At 37.6% G+C, this 19,767-nt stretch overlaps 1 protein-coding gene across 1 annotated transcript in view; it reads left to right on the forward strand.

Annotated features, from left to right (window-relative positions):
* LOC135226455 (collagen alpha-5(IV) chain-like) overlaps positions 1–19,767 on the forward strand; it is a 42,797-nt gene extending 23,030 nt beyond the window's left edge. Inside the window, exons 3-4 of the mRNA XM_064266048.1 lie at positions 13,129–14,243; positions 16,726–19,767. Of these exons, the coding sequence (XP_064122118.1) occupies positions 13,129–14,243; positions 16,726–16,890 (1,280 nt within the window). The 3' untranslated portion in view covers positions 16,891–19,767. The remainder of the gene's footprint in view (positions 1–13,128; positions 14,244–16,725) is intronic.

A 19,767-nucleotide genomic window follows, 5' to 3' on the forward strand; every position in this document is an offset into this window, starting at 1 on the left:
GTTGACCAAAAACGGAAATGCAGAAACAAACCTTTTCTGTTGACCAAGAACGGAACAATAAGAAAAAACCTTTTCCTGTTGACCAAAAAACGGAACAGAAACAATACGTTTTCTTGTGACCCAAAGAACAGAACAGAGCAACCTTTTCTTTGTTGACCCCAAAACGGAACAGAACAACCTTTTTCCTGTTGACCGAAAGAATGGTAACATTACCAACCGCTTTTTCTGTTGACCAAAAACGGAACAGAATAACCCTTTTCTGTTGTCACCAAAAAGACAAGAACAGAAAACAACCTTTTCTGTTGACCAAAGACGGGGAACAGGAACAACCTTTATTATGTTGACCAAGAACGGAAACAAGAACCTTTTTCCTTTTGTTTTGACCCAAAAACGGAACAGAACAACCTTTCTTGTTGTCCAAACAGACGGAACAGAACAACCTTTTCTGTTTGACCAAGGACGGAACAGAAAAACCTTTTCTGTTGGACCCAAAAGATGGAAACATAACAACCGTTTCTGTTGAACCAAAAGACGGAACAAAGAACGAACCTTTTCTCTTGGACCAAGAATGGAACAGAAACAAACCTTTTCTGTTGACCTGAAAACGGAAACAGAATCAACCTTTTCTGTTGACCAAGGATGGAATGGAAAGAATAAACTTTTTTCTGTTTGACCAAGGAACAGAAACAGAACAACCTTTTTTCTGGATTGACCAAGAATGGTAAACAGAACAATACCTTTTCTGGTGACCAGAGATGGAACAGAAACAACCTTTTCTGTTGACCAAAGAACGGAAACAGAACAACCTTTTTCTGTTGACCAAGAAAGAACGGAACAGAACAACCTTTTCTGTTGAACCAAGAACCGGAAACAGAATGAACCCTTTTTCTGTTGAAACAAGAACGGAACAGAAAAACAACTTTTTTCTGTTGACCAAAGATGGAAACAGAAACAACCTTTTCTGTTTGACCAAATATTGGAACAGAACAAACCTTTTCTGGTTTGAACAAAGAACGGAAATCAGAAACAACTTTTTTCTGTTGACCAAAAGACAGAACAGAACAATCCCTTTTCTGTTGACCAAAGATGGGAACAGAAACAACCTTTTCTGTTGAAACAAAAGAACGGAACAGAACAACTTTTTTCTGCTTGACCAAAGAAGAACAGAACAAGAAACCTTTTCCTTTTTGTTGACCAAAGATGGAACATGAACAAACCTTTTCTGGTTGACCAAAGACGGAACAGAACAACCTTTTCTGTTGATCAAAAGACGGAACAGAACAACTTTTTTTCTTGTTGACAAAGACAAAAGAACAGAACAACCTTTTCTGTTGACCCAAAGACGGAACCAAACAAGAAAACCAACCTTTTCTGTTGGAACAAAGAAACGGAACAGAACAACTTTTCTGTTGGACCAAAAGGACTGGAACAGAACAACCTTTTCTGTTTGAACCAAAGATGGAACAGAACAACCTTTTCTGATGACCAAAGATGGAAAGAAGAAACCATTTTTCCTGATGGCCAAAGACGGAACAGAACAAAACCTTTTTTGTTTGAACCTTCAAAAGACTGGAACAGAACAACTTTTTCTGTTTGACCCAAATAGACGGAAGCAGAACAACCTTTTTCCTGCTTTGAAACAAAGACGGAACAAAGAACAACCTTTTTCTGTTGAACCAAAAGACGGAACCGAACAAACTTTTTCTCTTTGACCAAAGACGAAAGAACAGAACAACGTTTTTTTGTTGACCAAAAGCACGGGAACTGAACAACATTTTCTGTTGACCAAAGACGGAACAGAACAACTTTTTTCGGTTGACCAAACCAAGAATTTGGAACAGAAAAACCTTTTTCCTGTTGACCAAAAGACTAGAACCAGAACAACCTTTTCTGTTGACCAAAGAAACGAACAGAACAACCTTTTCTGTTGAACCAAAGACCGGAAGAGAACAAACCTTTGCTTTGTTGACCAAAAGATGGGAACAGAACAACCTTTTCATGGGTTGAAAGAAGGAACAGGAAAGAAGCAAGTTTTTCCTTTTTTGTTGACCAAAGACGGAACAAAGACAACCTTTTCTGTTGACCAAAGAACAGAACAGAACAAACTTTTTCTGTTGACCAAAGACGGAACAGAAAACCAACCTTTTCTGTTGACCAAAGACGGAAAACAGAACAACCTTTTCTTCGTTGACCAAAAGGGACTGAACAGAACAACTTTTTGTTCTGTTGAACCAAAGACGGAACAGAACAACCTTTTCTTGTTGACCAAAGACTGAAAAAAACCAACAACTTTTTTCTGTTCACCAAAAGGAACGGAACAGAAACAACTTTTTCTTTTTCTGTTCACCAAAGACGGAACAGAAACAAACCTTTTCTGTTGAACCAAAGACGGAAAACAAAGAACAACTTTTTTCTGTTGACCAACAAGGAACGGAAGAGAACAACCTAAGCGGAAGGAAGAACAACCTTTTCTGTTTGACCAAGAACGGAACAAAGAAAAACTTTTCTGTTGACCGAAAGAAAAGCGGAACAGAACAAACCTTTTAATTAGTTGACCAAGAACGGAACATAACTTTTCATTTTTCACGGGGTTGCCCACCCGCAATAGAACGAACAAACCTTTTTCTGTTAAACCAGAAACAAAACCATTTTAAAACCTTTTTCTGTTGACCAAGAAGCAGAACAGAACAAAACCTTTTCTGTTGACCCAAAGAACGGAACAGAATACTTTTCTGTTGAACCAAGAATCAACCCAGAACGAACCTTTTCTGTGACCAAGAACAGGAAACTGGAACCAACCTTTTTCTGTTACCAAGAACCAAGAAAGAACAGAACTACTTTTTCTGTTGACCAAGGAACTGAACAGAAAATAACCTTTTGTTCTGTTTGACCGAAAAAGAACAGAAACAGAACTACCTTTTGTTTCTGGTTGACCAAGAACAGGCAACAGAAATAACCTTTTCTGTTGACCAAAAAACAGAAACAGAACAAGAAACCTTTTTCCTGGTGAACCAAGAACGGACAGAACAACCTTTCTGTTGACCAAAAACAGAACAGAACAACTTTTTTCTGTTGACCAAGAACGGAAACAGAAATAAATCCTTTTTCTGTTGACCAAAGAACGGATCAGAACCCAATTTTTCTGTTGACCAAGAACGGAGCAGAACAAGCCTTTTTCTTTTGGTGACCAAGAATGGAACAGAACAACCTTTCTGTTGAACCAAAATCAGAAACAGAACAACCTTTTCTGGTTACCAAGAACGGAACAGAACAACCCTTTTCTGTTGACCCCAGAATGGATCAGAACCACGTTTTTTTGGTTGACCCAAGTAACGGAGCAGAACAACCTTTCTGTTGACCAAAGAACGGAACAGAACAACCTTTTCTGTTTGGACCAAGAACGGATCAGAACCACTTTTTCTGTTGACCAACGAAACGGAGCAGAACAAACCTTTTCTGTTGACCAAAGAACAGAACAGAACCCAACCTTTTCTGGTTTGGACCAAGAAACAGAACATAACAACCTTTTCTGCTTGACCAAGAAACGGAACAGAACTAACCTTTTCTGTTGAACCAAGAACGGAACAGAACAACCTTTTCTGTCGGACCAAAGACGGAACAGAACAACCTTTTCTGTCGACCAAAACGGAATGGAAGGAAACCAACCTTTTGTGTTGACCAAGAACGGAAGGAGAAAAAGCAACCTTTTTTTTGTTTTGACCAAAGACGGAACAGAACAACCTTTTCTGTTGACCAAGAGGGAAACAGAACAACCTTTTTCTGTTGGACCAAGAACGGAACAGAACAACCTTTTTCTGTTGACCAAAAAAGGGAAAAAAACAGAACAGAACAAACCTTTTCCTGTTGACCAAAGACGGAAAAGAATAAACCTTTTCTGTTGACCAAAGACGGAAAACAAGAAACAACCTTTTCTTTTGTTAACCAAAGACGGGAACAGAACCAACCCTTTTCTGTTGGCCTAAAAGACGGAACAGAACAACCTTTTCTGTTGACTAAAGATGGAAAAGAACAACCCTTTCTGTTGACCAAAGACGGAAAAGAGCAACCTTTTCTGTTGACCAAGAACGGAAGAGAACAACCTTTTCTGTTGATCAAGAACGGAACAGAACCATCTTTTCTGTTGACCAAAGACGGAATAGAACAACCTTTTCTGTTGACCAAGAACGGAACAGAACAACCTTTTCTGTTGACAAGAACAGAAGAACAACCTTTTTCTGTTGACCAAAGACAAGGAACAGAACAACCTTTTCTGTTGACCAACGGGAAACAGAACAACCTTTTCTTTTGACAAGAACTGAACAGAACAACCTTTTCTGTTGACCAAGAACGGAACAGAAAACAACCTTTTCTGTTGACCAAGACGGAACAGAACAACCTTTTCTGTGACCAAGAACGGAAAGAGAACAAACCTTTTTCTGTTTGACCAAGACAGAACAGAAACAACCTTTTTCTGTTGACCAAGAACGGAACAGAACCACCATTCTGTTGACAAAGATGGAAGATAACAATTTTTTCGGTTTACAAAGATGGAATCGAGCAACCTTTTCTGTTGACCAAAGACGGAAACAGAACAACCTTTTCTGTTGACCAAGAACGGAACAGAACAACCTTTTCTGTTGACCAAGAGCAGAACAGAACAACCTTTTCTGTTGACCAAGAGCAGAACAGAACAACCTTTTCTGTTGAGCAAGAATGGAACAGAACAACCTTTTCTGTTGACCAAAGACAGAACAGAACAACCTTTTCTGTTGACCAAGAGCAGAACAGAACAACTTTTTTCTGTGACCAAAAGACAGAAACGAACAAAGACAACCTTTTTCTGTTGACCAAGAATGGAACAGAACAACCTTTTCGTTGACCGCAAAGAACAAAGAACAACCTTTTCTGTTGACCAAAGAAAACGGAAGAGAACAACCTTTTCTGTTTGACCAAGAAATGGAACCGGAACAACTTTTTCTGTTGACGGCAAGAATAAGAAACAAAAAGGAAACAACCTTTTTCTGTTACCAAGAATGGAAACAGAACAATTTTTTTCTGTTGACCAAAAACGGAAACAGAACAAACCTTTTTCTGTTGACCAAAAACGGAAACAGAACAAACTTTTTCTGTTGACCAAAAACGGAACAGAACAACCTTTTCTGTTGAAGAAGAACGGAAACGAACAACTTTTTTGTTGACCAAAAACGGAACAGAACAACCTTTTGCTGTTGACCAAGAACGGAAAACAGGAACAAACCTTTTCCTGTTGAACCAAGAACGGAAACAGAACAACCTTTTCTTGTTTGACCAAAGAACAGGAACAGAACAACCTTTTTCATGCTTGACCAAGAACGGGAAGGAACAACCTTTTCTGTTGACCAAAGACCATTAACAGAACAACCTTTGTTGACCAAGAACCGGAAACAGAACCAATTTGTTGACCAAAGATGGAAGATAACAATTTTTTCTGTTTACCAAAGATGGAATCGAGCAACCTTTTCTGTTGACCAAAGACGGAACAGAACAACCTTTTCTGTTGACCAAGAACGGAACAGAACAACCTTTTCTGTTGACCAAGAGCAGAACAGAACAACCTTTTCTGTTGACCAAGAGCAGAACAGAACAACCTTTTCTGTTGACCAAGAATGGAACAGAACAACCTTTTCTGTTGACCAAAGACAGAACAGAACAACCTTTTCTGTTGACCAAGAGCAGAACAGAACAACTTTTCCTGTTGACCAAAGACAGAACAGAACAACCTTTTCTGTTGACCAAGAATGGAACAGAACAACCTTTTCTGTTGACCAAAGACGGAAAAGAACAACCTTTCCTGTTGACCAAAGACGGAACAGAGCAAGCTTTTCTGTTGACCAAGAATGGAACGGAACAACCTTTTCTGTTGACCAAGAATAGAACAGAACAACCTTTTCTGTTGACCAAGAATAGAACAGAACAACCTTTTCTGTTGACCAAGAACGGAACAGAACAACTTTTTCTGTTGCCACCGGAAACAGAACAACTTTTCTGTTGAACCACCCCCCCCGGACAGAACCAACTTTTTCTGTTGACTAACGGAACAGAACAACCTTTTCTGTTGTCCAAGAATGAACAGAACAACCTTTTCTGTTGACCAAAAACGGAACAGAACAACCTTTTCTGTTGACCAAGAACGGAACAGAACAACTTTTTCTGTTGACCAAAAACGGAACAGAACAACCTTTTCTGTTGACCAAGAACGGAACAGAACAACTTTTTCTGTTGACCAAAAACGGAACAGAACAACTTTTTCTGTTGACCAAGAACGGAACAGAACAACTTTTTCTGTTGACCAAAAACGGAACAGAACAACTTTTCTTTCGTTGACCAAAATGGAACAGAACAACCTTTTCTGTTGACCAAGAACGGAACAGAACACTTTTTCTGTTGACCAAAAACGCAACAGAACAACTTTTTCTGTTGACCAAAAACGCAACAGAACAACTTTTTCTGTTGACCAAGAACGGAACAGAACAACCTTTTCTGAAAACTCCATCTACCGGCATTTACGCCAACTGCAAGGAATGTTTGTATCAACCTTAATGGGGTTTGGCATTAATCTGGTTTCTTTTACTAATTGTTTTGTAGCAATATTGTGTATGCGAGTTTTGCAGGTACTGGGAAGATGGGTTCCTTTGTGTGTAGTCTGCTGCGTCTTATGCCTTTTTGGTTGAACTGCTAGGAATTCTTGCATTACCTGGGTAGGGTTTGTAAACTAGTTGTGTGGGCCTTTTTAATTGTGTTAAGATTTTTTTTTTTTTTTTTTTTTTTTTTTTTGCAGTTTTTGGACTATTTATTTTTTTATTTTATTATTTTTTTAATTTTAATATCCACTCGTTAACTCCGATTGCTTGGGCGATTTTCCATTGACGTTGTTTCAATGGCACCAGTTTATTGTGGGGTTTGCCCTAATTTCTTTGCGGTGATTTGAAAATTTTTGCACTAATCATTTAATTTTTTATACCAACTGTTAAGGGTTTTTACATTGATTATATGAGGGTTTGAACTAATTATGTGGGTTTTTGCGGTAGCTGGGCGGGATTTAGGACCAAGTTTGTGGGATTCTTATACTAACGGGGAGTGATTTCTGCTTTGATTAGTAGGTTTTTGCAAACTTTTCAGCTGTACCTATTTTAGATATATATATAAAAAGAGTCTTGGTAGGATCTACCAGGCCACCAGTTAACCTTTTTATTTTTTTTAAGTTTAACAACCTTCGGATCGTTTCGATCTTTAGTCGTTTCCCCCCACTGATCCCTCTTTCTGGTTTCCACGTTTCCTACGATCTTGATCACGAAAGGCGAAATAGGTCATTTTCTTGAAAACTGATCCCGTTTCCTCTTGTCTTCCTCGTTTAAAGGATATATCAGGCCAAGGCTAGATAAGGACCTTGGTTTGCTTGCACGAGAAGTCCTTATGTAGGAGAAGAGGTCAGCATTAAGTGAAATCAGTGCTGCAGCTGTCCTGGGATTGAGTTAAAATTGATCGTTTTCCAACGCTGTAATCTACTATTGCATCAAGAGCAGCGCATTTATTCATTACACTGAGGTTTATTGAGCAATTGACAATAAAAAGGTAGAACCTTATAGTTTAGATAATACTGAAAAAGGAGGAACAGGAAATGCCTCACGAGCTTCTTGTATTACCTTACAAACTCACAATTATACAAATCGTATCAGTACAAAAATACCACATCCCAAGACAAGATTTAATGGACATAATGAATATATTACGCACATTTGCCGTGCTTTTGTAATAAATAAAAGCCCGTTGATCGGTAGATTGAGGGAACATAGATATTGTAATAAGAATGGGCGATTTGAGTAGTACTTCATTCATGCACGTATCAACTAACTTTAGTGTCGATTGGCAAATCAGTAAATTGTTATTTAAAACAAACAGAAAAGGAAGATAGTTGAGGCTGCTCTCATTACGGCAGTACCTTATTTTAAGCTAAATGGTGTTAACTGTAAGTTTGACAGTTTTTTGTCCTCTTAAGTAATTCAAGCAGCCAACCTTAACAATATTGTCAGATCGTTCAATATTTAACAATTGCTTTTAATAGCGGAAATTCGGTAATGAACGAAGATGGCATATTTATATTTGCTTTCTTTCTTACCATACATTTGTACATTTCCCTCTTTTATTTCGTTATTATTCTGCAGTCACCTGAAGAAGAGACCAGTTGGTCTTGAAACTGTAGTGAATTTTAACGTTTTCAATATATTTCCTAAATATAACGAGATTTTATTTAGTAGACATTAATCAGTCAATTTCAGGACATGAACAAGGATCCAAATTCTACTAATCTATATCAGTTAGCATATTCTGTAGCTTTATTTCTAAATATTGCACTCACATTTCTTCCATTCCTTCAAATAATGTTTTAAAAGGAGTGCATTGACACATACAAGCGCCTTCACTTGAACATGAGAGTAGAAATATCAATATCCTGTTCTGAGCTACTGGCAAAAGGGAACTTAGTGTCGTGTGAGCATAAATCTAAAGGACTTGCGTGTTTATGTCAGGACCTCAGGTATTTCCTGGGAAGGGCTGCTAGGGCTTCGGAACGAGCGTAATAACCAGGGTAATAACTATTGAGCGAATGACCTGACACTTGTATGCTGTGTCCTTCTTAAAGAGAGAGAGAGAGAGAGAGAGAGAGAGAGAGAGAGAGAGAGAGAGAGTTCGCAGTGATTCAATATCAGCTTCATTCCTTGTGAGTCATTTTCACTTACGGTAACTCGGTAACTTATCCCTTTATATGTGCTATACATCTATATGTGTGTATGTATTTATATATATATATATAGTATATATATTATATATATATATATATAATATATATATATATATAATATATATATATATATATTAATGTACACAAATTATACATTTTGGGTAAATCCTAAAAAGCGGGAATTCATGAAACATATACACACACACACACACACACAACACACACACACATATATATATATATATATATATATATATATATATATATATATATATATATATATATATATATATATATATATATATATGTATATATATACTTGTTTCATGACTTCTCGTTTTTTCATTAGGATTTTCCCAAAATGTGTTTATATTTGGTCGAAGTTACCTTTATTTATTTATGTAATTATGCAATTATTTATATATTTTATTTTATTCTTTCTAGTGTGAAGTCTATTACCTAGTTTTGCTTTTGAAAATTGTCTGGGAAATGTTGCTATCTGCTTAGCTTCCATCATTCTTGTCTCACGGTACTTTTTTTTTTTTTTTTTTTTTTTTTTTTTTTTTTTTTTTTTTTTTTTACTCTACTTTTACGCCCCAGCTGTGTTGGAATTTCCATGAAATTACACGTATGGTTGTCAGTTTAAAGATCTCTTCTTTCACTTGCACACTTTACTTAGTATTTTAATGAATAAGAAAACAGTACACTTAGCAACATTGTGATAATAATGATGAAGCAGTCAACTGACTTTTTTTGAAAGCATAACATATAGGTAGAATGTAATCGATATTTGTGAACTACTTACTTTTTGACTGCGTTAAACGTTCTTATATTAGAAAAATTCATCAATGCTATTTCACATAATATTTACATAATTTTCCAATAATTATATTCTTTTCTTCTTACTACCATAGACTAAATCGTGTCGGTGTAAAAGCTCGGGTTAGACTAAATTAAAAACGAGTGACTGAAAGACCCCAAAGTCAGTTAGAATAGGAACAAGGCGTGATTAGACCTCCAACTTACTCGGGTCGCGTGCCAAACTCTATAGTCATATAGAGCATTGTTTCACCAACGAAAATATAAATACGCTATATTATATGAGTAATCATTGTTCTGTACTGTTTAACACGTACATTATTTACTTTTCACATTTTCATTCGATTAAATAAATCATAAATATCCTATCCTAAAATTCCTGTATCTTTAACTCAACGCAAACACCTTTTTTCGACACTTTTAGACTTTTCCCATAGACCTTCCTTACCCCCCCCCCCCCTACAAGAACAGCAACAACAACAACAATGTAGTTTATAGGCTTACTCCCCGAGTAGCGAATAAGGGGGGGATTGGGCCACAAGTCCACTTACATCGTTCATTACCTGAGGCCTTTATGTATCGCTTGATAAACGGAGCTTTATCCGTTACGGCATGTAAGAGAAAATAAATCATGAAAACGAAGCATGACAAAGAGCATTGTAAATCAAACCACAGAAAAAAAAAACTTAGACCGACAAAAATATCGGTAGATATGTTAAGAACGGAAGATGGACTAGTATAGGACATCATCTAGACGAGATTATTTAAACCCTGCATAAGTAATGACTCGCTGCACGTTTTATCCACAGAATTTGGTACATGCATGCAGTCACGCACATTATAGGAAGCCGTTACAACCCTGTAATTTAGCTCTCTTCATTACCTCACCAGTTGCTGTTTAAAAAAAAAAATTACGAAATAACACCCCAAAATCCATTTGGCGCCAGAGAAAGTAAATGAGAGGTCACGAGAATCCATAAAAAGAAATATGAACAAATATAAAGACAGGATTGAAGTTAAGTAGTTATTTCTACGTATTACTATTAAAAAACAACAGAAATTGATTTTTTTTTTCAAACTTTGTCCAGTGAATCGCTATCACAAGAATTAGGGAGATTAGAGTAGTGCCGCATAGTACACCGAATTCGAAGGAGCTTTTTTTTCTCTCTCTCAGATTGAAGTACAATTGGCAGCACAAGAACAAGGTTGATGAGAAATACTGCTACATCTTGTTTCACAAACTTACGAAAAAGGATAAACAAAAGATGGAGTGAGGGGAGTAAGGGATTAACCGTCGTCATTGCATAAAATTTTTAAGTTTTTCCGTATTTGTGCTGCATTGATTATTTTGTTTTTGTATTCCACATTCATTGCGAAGATATGTGATTTTTACTTCAAATTCTTTAAAAATAAAGATTTTGCAAGAACATGAGCCGTTATCTCGTGTCAATGTTCTTATCTTTATGTTTTTATTTTTATTTCTGTTTTTGTTAATAATCTATATGTTTTGGCCGATTACATTCATATCTCGGATAATGATGCTTACTTAATGGTCATATTTTTTATGCTTGTGTTTTTATTATATTTCACTACAGTTTTCTTGGTTTGACTTCACATTTTTTTAAACTTTATCATAATGCATAAAGGAAATAGCATAACTTCTATCTGTTTCGTCTGTTTTTTTTATTTATTTTTTTATTTATTTACTTAGCTCAGTAAAGGAGATTCGAGGATATGATTGAAAAGGTGTAACGTTATCAGAATTGCTTCAGCAGTTTGAAAAATGATCGAGTTATTATTATTGCAGCATACAAAAAGATTTATGCTTGAGAAGTGAAAAGAAAACCCAGTTGGCCATAATAGCGTATGAGTGTGTGTGTGTTTTATAAGCGTGTGAGTGTGTGTGTGTTTTATATCTTCCTCTTAGACCAGGGTGAATACTTTTAGCTCAATCTTTGTTAGTTTTTTGCAAAATGCAGATATTATACTGGATCATACAAGTTATATTAAGCATATTGTCATTTTCGTGCCTAAGGAAACGAGTTTCTTTTCCATCTTGAGTCGTCCTGCTAAATCATCAATTTGAGGAAGTATTTTGTTTTTACGACGAGAATTTCTGTAAATGAGTGTCATTTGCTATGTGAAGCACAGAGTTCCTGAACCTTTCAGAACAATTGGAGAAATTGTGTGCCTTTTAGAGTTTTACGTGCTGCCAGCGGGCAACAATTTGGGCAGTGCGCAAAATTTGCTTTTACATTTTATTATGTACTATTCGTCCTCTGACGTGCAGTGCACATGTCGCCCTGGTTTCACATGTCATTGCCCTTTGCGTAATACTATTTAATTTCATTTGGGTTCGACTGAGTTTATGCCAGGCTGACGTCACGACAACTAAGGTCATCGACTCTCTCTGTGGTGTGTGTGTGGTTGCTTGTAACACCCACCAACCCCCCTCAATTTTAGATATGATGTAACACTAGTAATACAGGCCCTTTGCTGTTCAATTTTTCACGTGTTTCTCGTTTCCTCTTTTGTTCTCGACTATTCTTCAGTAGAATTTGGATTATAAATGTAGTGCTTCTGCATCGGGGGAGGTACGAAATCTCCATAACCATTATGGTTATCTTTCGGTATTTTTCATAGCCATCTAACGATTTGTAAGGTCAGAATCGATACAAACTTATAGCGTCTCTGTTGACTGAATTGATAGCGTCACTGTCCGTCCTGATTTCATTCCCGTCCACTTTGACGGTGGTTCGATCCCATGTGGGGACGAAATTATCATCAACTAAAAAAAAATTCCCCTTCGGTACATATATGAAAATGTATCAGTTCCGAGGTAGAGCGAGTTTAGATATTAAAGGATATTTGTAGCTCGAATGATTATTATTATATATGTTGAACTTATTATTGTCCTTGAGGAGATGCTCAGGTGGTCCGTTTTCTCTCCAACAATTTTACGCGGAAACGTCCTGCGTCTGATACTGTTTACTGTAAGATCGCTCAGCGGAGAAATAACCTCCCTCTAGACCATTTTTCGTTTCCTCTGGAGAATGAAAGTATACCTAATTACTTTGAATCGTGAACGTTTTCTTTGATGAAATGTAGGCTAGGTGATTTCCATGGTATAATGTGTCTAATTTTCGTTGATACCGCCGAAAACTAATTTTCGTGAGAAGTTCACCAAGATTCATTCGTATTCATTTCAGAGATATTTTATTAACTCACACTTACACAAAGACAAAACGTTTCCTATTGCCAGTTTTGTTGGCAGTCTAATCAGTCAACCAGAGCTTTCATTGTTACTTATCGGTACACGAATGTTTATCAATGTAAATTGGTTGATGAAATTCACTTGTGCACAACCATACCCAAAGCAATTTAATTTTAGTTCTTAAGGGTTTCAATTTTTTAACTAGCTTATATGAAGAGCAATTTGATTTATAGTTTTACTGTTGACATTCGGATGTTTAACGAAACGGTTATCTTTTATCTCTCTCTCTCTCTCTTCTCACATGTTGTTCTTCCTACAGGGCCATCTTCTAACAATAATAATCGCCTTCAACCTCCTGGAGGCCAGGGTTCTCGTAACCGGTTTCCTTCGTCAAATTTCCAGCCAGGTGGTTCATCCTTCAACAACCGACCGGGGAGTGGCCTTCCATCTCAGTCTGGATTACCTGCAAGTGGATTACCTTCCCCGTCTGGTTTTCCTTCAAATGGCCTTCCATCGCAGTCCGGATTTCCATCGAATCGGTTCCCATCACAACCTGGTTTTCCATCAAATGGGTTGCCATCGGGGTCTGGATTGTCATCAAGTGGGCTCCCATCGGGGTCTGGATTGCCATCAGGTGGGTTACCATCTCAGTCAGGACGACCATCAAATGGGTTGCCATCGCAGTCTGGATTACCATCAAATGGGCTGCCATCTCAGTCTGGGTTGCCATCAAATGGCTTTCCAGTACCATCTGGCTTTCCAAGGCCATCAGGTTTCCCATCAGTTAATCAACGCCCTGGTGGTAGTGGCTTTCCAGGTCCTTCTAACTTTCCCCCATCTCTATCTGGTATCCCAGCTTCTGGCCTGCCACCACCACCATCTGGATTCCCAGCATCCAACCAACGGCCTGGTGGCAGTGGTCTCAGTGGTCTTCCTGGGCCTTCTAACTTTCCCCCATCAAATGGACTGGCACCCAATGTCCCATCGAATGGACTGGCACCCAATGTCCCATCGAATGGACTGGCACCCAATCTTCCATCGAATGGACTGGGACCCAATGTCCCCCCATCAAATGGACTCCCACCTAGTGTTCTAAGTCCTTCTGGATTCCCTCCTCAGTTTGATCCAAACAGATTCCGGCCTAATATTTTCCGCCCTCCAAGTTTTAATACGCCTGACAAACAGTCCACCACCAGCTTTGGAACGGACCCACAAACTGATACCTCACCTGATACTGAAACAACTCGACCGGCCGATGAGTGCGAGATTAATAAGCATGGTGTGAAACCAGGAAACCTCACATGCTTCTCTTGTAAGCTGGATTTCAAGAAAGATGGCTACAACTGGTCACATCCGTGTCTAGGACGACACAATGGCCTTGGTGTCAGTACAGATTACTTGGTGACTTGTGGAAACAGAGACATCTATTGCAGGGTAAGATGCTTAGTAGATTTTATCATAGAGAACGATTCTGTTATTAACATTGTTTCCAACAGTGTTTAGTTTGGATATATGTAATGTATGCACACATGAAATACTTTTGAATATCATTAATACTTTTTAACCAAAGAGTGAAGATCCTTTTGTACTTAGCCATTGCATAATGATAAATCAGTAATAGTTTCTATCTCTGATATTCCTCCATAAAATGAATCAGATTATTTCTCCAAAGGCCGATAATTCATGACTTGAGCTGCAAATCGAACTAGCTGTAAATGTTTTAAGAATAGTAGCTATATAATTTTTAAAATTCTCCTTATATACTATTTTTTTTTTTTTTTTTTTTTTTGCTTTAAATGTCTTTTCTAAAATAGTTTTCCACGACTGCTGAAACACTAACTTTTCTGCTCCCTTCTATCCTGTTAGGTTTATAGCTTACTGTCAGTAATGAAAATACCACTCTTTACTTTATAAAGTGAGGTCTTTCTTCAGGACCTCTGCACTTCAGTTTCTCCTCCAATCTTATTTTTCTCTCCAGTATCCACAACTTATAAAGTCTGCACGGTTCTTTGATCTGTAAAGATTGACAACCAAATTGGCCTGGATAGAATTATTGCAAGATGCCTCAGAAAGTTTAGGACGAAATACCCTTGTGCTTGGTCGTCTGTTTTGCTCATCTCGAAAATAGGGGACGATCTAATCCTTTTAAATTTCAAGCTATTGTTCTCGCTTCTACTATATCTAAAGTATTGTATAGTTGTCTCAGCTTTTTATTCCTGTTAAACATCTTGACTCCAGCCCTTTACAGAGTGGCTTATGATAGTATTATCTACTTTCATATAGTGAAGTACAGTCGCTAAAAAAAGTGGCTCATAATTCCGATAATTTCTGTATTTTTGTCTGTATCGACAGTTACAACCACTTTTCTTTTGTATAATCTCCACAGCAAATGTGTAGTTACTGAGATATTGGTGTGGTGCAGAAATTGTAATTATTGTTTGTTGACATGAGGCCATATTTATTGTAGATTATTTTTGGCTGCCATATGTATATTGAATTTCAGTTGAACACACGATAAACACTAAAAAAATGGATTTTCCATATAATATTTTATTTCCTAATTTGAAAAAAAAGAATATATTAAGATCTTCGAGATACATTTTAAAGTTAAGACTATTCGACGAGAAACGAACTTATCCTAAGATTGATCGGAAACTGTAATTTGCTATTAACTGGAAAAGGGGTCGTACTAGAATTCAAAACGGAGTGGATTAAAAAGAAAACATTGTTAAGCATACATCATAAACAAACACACATGATAATAGGGGTTAGTGCCGTCAGTGCACCTCAGTCGTTGCAATGTAGGCATTACTTAAGGTTCTTCGCAACGTCCCTTCGGCCCCTAGCTGCAACTGCTTTCATTTCTTTTACTATACCGCCGTTCATATTCTCTTTCTTCCATCATACTGTCCTCCCTCTCCTAACATATGTTTCATAGTGCAACGGCGAGGTTTTCCTCCTGTAACCGTTCAAACCTTTTACTGTCTATTTCCATTTCAGCGCTGAATGGCCTTAGTTGCCCCAGTGCTTGTCATAATGCCAAAAATCTATATAAATCAAATCAAAATATAAGGGAAACAGTGGCAGGGGAAATGAACTCATTAAAGCCCCCGTTTTGGTCTACCATCCTTTAGTTTGGTTAAAAGTGGGCGAAATGGTAAAGAAAAATGGTTGTAGCTAAGATATGTAAAGTACAATCAATACAGAAGTACTGTTGTCATTTATTAATTGTTAAAGTTAAAGTTAGCAGTTTCAGTCCTCTCCCAGGCTAGTGCCTCTCGGGCGGACGCCAGCCGGGTAGCCCCAACCCCCTACCATGGCTTCACTCATGGCAGTAACCATTCAGTAGACAGTTTCACTATTCGCCCCTTGATGGGGAGCGAACTCTGGCCCCAAGATACAAGACCAGCACACTGCCAAGGGTTTGACGGCTGTGACAAAAGGCTCGCATAGCCAGGCTTCATACTTATGGCTTCTTTACTTCCTCTCTCTGCAAATTTATTTCTGTTGTTGAGGATCCATCATCTGCTCCCATCCCAATCTATAATGTGTACCTCAGTTTCTCTCAGCCACCAGCTCTTTCTTCTCCTGTGTTCTGAGAGCTAATGTTTCTCGTATTAATATTTTGACCAATAATATAACCTTCCACATTTCTACTGTCTATTCCTTTTATTGTTCCCATTGAGTTGTGAATTACCTTTCACAACTGTGCTTTTGGTAGCTTATTTCAATGGATGCACAAGAATGTAGTTGGATTCAGTACCTGCCCGAGGTTTTTTTTATTATTATTTTTCCTTCTCTTCTCTCATCCAATTCTATTCATGTTTATTGCATCGCAATATAATGTTGGGTTTTACAAGTTGCTTCAATAATGCATTGGCGAGATCATGTGGTTCATATTTCCTTTGTGTTCCAGGAAGAAAGAACCGAAGTCAACGGCGTGTTGATTTATCTTACGAGGGAGTGTACCGACACATGTTACTACGGCTGTCGGCCAAAGGGCTTCGGCATAGGCTACGAGGCTTGCGCCAACTGTTGCAACGAGCACGCTTGCAACGACAACTACCCCGTGAGCGGATAGCCCCGACATCCATCGCTGGTGCTCGCTCATCTTGTCGTGGCATCGAGAATCCTTCAGTGGACCATCAGCGATGGATTAGAATAGGCAGACCTTGGTTCCTAGATGTAGGAGACCTTACCCTCTTTTGCTCCTCTAGACGAATTCCTAGAAAGTGCTTCATTTTAGATAGTCGTTTCTTAGGTTCTAAATGAAGCAAGCCTTATCACACTTGTGTGAGCAAATCTTCAATACCCCGTATTTCGTTTTCAACCTGTAAGTCTTTAACTATATTTATCATCCCTTTAATCATGTTCATTATCTACTTTTGACACTATTGAATGGAGTTTCATTTTTCAACAGTTTTGTTCATTTGGCCATCAACAGTTTTTGTTTCTCACTTGGACTAAACCCCATTGATCGTTTCAGAGTTTCTCACTCATCTTGACATTGTTGATGTCTTATGACACCACATGCATAGCTCTGGTAAAAGCCGGTTTTCTTCAAAGGAAGCCGTGCTCATGAAGAATTTAAGTGACCATTTGACGAAAAAATTCAACTTTGTGATCGATCCATTCGCTGTTCCGTTGCAGCTTCTACTCATTTTTGGAGAAAGAAAATATATACAACTACTGTGCGCAAGTCATTTTATTCAGTAGGCGTGAATATTTGCAAATAATTACTGAAATTGGGAATGGTTTCCTTTTTAAAGCTAATCTTCATGGAAGCATAACAGATGAAGAGTCGAATTCCCCTGAGGGTTTGACTGCCTTGTAAATATTTACAAATGTGTTTATTCATCTTCATCTGAATTTTGCAGTGACGAGAACCCATCGTACCTAAAATACAAATGAGACATGAATGTAGGCACTGAAGAAGCCTTTATTGTTCTTTCAGGCATTCCTAATCCAATAATACAAAATAGCCTCTTAAATACTATTGTATGGTTTGTGACCGAACCCGCGTATTCAATTACTCATTATGTAAAATAGTATCAGTAATCTTTTATCATATCCAAAGCTGCTTCTTGCTTGTGCATTGACATCTTGTAAGAGCTAGAAATGAAATGAATGCAGAGCAGCAGCTTGCAATATTTATAAAGTTTCTTTCTGTACAAAGTAAATAAATAAATCTCTATAGAAATTCCTAAAGACGTTCTGTATTGTGCATAACGCATTGTTTATTGTGGAAAGTGCTGTTATACTAAAGCATTCATTCGCTTGCAAAACCTGTCGTATTGTACGTGTACTATTCAGTAGCAGTAGAGCCTCGGTAATGCGAATCTGGATAAACCTATCTCTTGACTCTAACAGTAGACTTCACCCTTAGTACAAATAATTACGTTAACAAATAATATATTTATGGCGCTGGTGGCTTTTATGTTTGTCTCGTTTTGTTGGGTCACATCAGCTGTTTAAACAGGTTATGAAGAACATTAAAAACGGTCTTCATATGTCTGTTTGATGACTTTGTAACCCATATCAAAAGTTTCCTCTCTCTCTCTCTCTCTCTCTCTCTCTCTCTCTCTCTCTCTCTCTCTCTCTCTCTATTATCAGAAGTAAAGAAAAATATGGATTTCATATTTCTCTGTAGCCAACATGTTCGCCAGCAAAATTATTTTTTGTTACAGAAAGGTGGAAGAATTATGTAAAAAAGGTAATCTTAAATCAGCAACTCCTTTATTTATCCAGTAATGAAACACGGTCTGGCCAAACACATGAAAAACCAAACGTCTTGCACTTCATTTAATCACTTGAAGGAAATGTCTCGTCAGCAGAATACTAAAATGAATAGTTACAAAATATCTTTTATCATTACGTACATATGTATGCAGACCTTATTAAGTTAAAAAAGTAACCTCGGTAACAATTTTGCGATAGATATCTCATGCTTCTTTGAAGTGCAGGATTATCTTTCATTTCATAACGGACCTGAACCGCCTTTCATTGACTGGTGCATAAGAATCGTTATAATCCCTTAATGAAACACTAAGTCATTCGCGTCAATCCTGTGAAGAATGACGATTGAATAGGAAGGCTCTACTCTGCTGTATGGACGCGCATTCACCGTGTCGCATATTGTAAATATGTGTGTGTACTGCACTTAAATGTCTAAATATATGCACAACCATACTGTGTATAAACTAACAGTGTTAATTCAATTAGACTCCACTTTTCCCGATATTTAGCTCTCTTACATTCATCCGAGGTACCCTTCAGACATCCTAATCTCTCACCAATGATAAGCATTCGTCCTTCTGTCAATTAGTGGTGAAACACTGTTCTTCCCTGACACTCTGATGTTTGCTCATTTCAGTGTAGCACTGTACTTTTTCGTCAGTTCCCCGGACTCCAGTTCGTGCGCAGACCTTGACTCCATTGACATCAATTTTTCCGACCAGACCTTTGATCAACCTCGTTGTTATCTAGAGGTTCCTGTATATTCGTCAAAATTTCACGTTTCACTGAAAGTCAGATTTGCTCATTTTCCTGTTCTTACAAACATGCATGTGTGACGTGGGCAACTTATTTTTTTTGTCATAGAGACTTTCACAAAGCGAAATTATTTGCATTGAACTGTATTTTATAAGATATTTGCAAATCACTTCACAAAGAGAAAGTTGTCATCTCCAAAGTACGGTTTTAAAAAAAGCAGGACTAACGATCTCATTGCCTCAAGGCCAAAAGTGAGCACGAACACGATTTCAATGTTTAAAAATAGGATTATAAAACTTTTAGTCACGTTATTTACTATCCCAATCCTTAATCAATTTTCATCTCTGTCACAATACAGACTTTCAGCATTTAAATATTTTTTTCCCCTTTTCTTTATTCAAGTTCCTGCGTTGTACTGTATTCATTATTCCCAACCAGTTTGTGTATTCGTAAATAAATATATGAG

This window comes from Macrobrachium nipponense, chromosome 14 (genome assembly GCF_015104395.2).
Source record: "Macrobrachium nipponense isolate FS-2020 chromosome 14, ASM1510439v2, whole genome shotgun sequence".
NCBI classification, from domain to species: Eukaryota; Metazoa; Arthropoda; class Malacostraca; order Decapoda; family Palaemonidae; genus Macrobrachium; species Macrobrachium nipponense.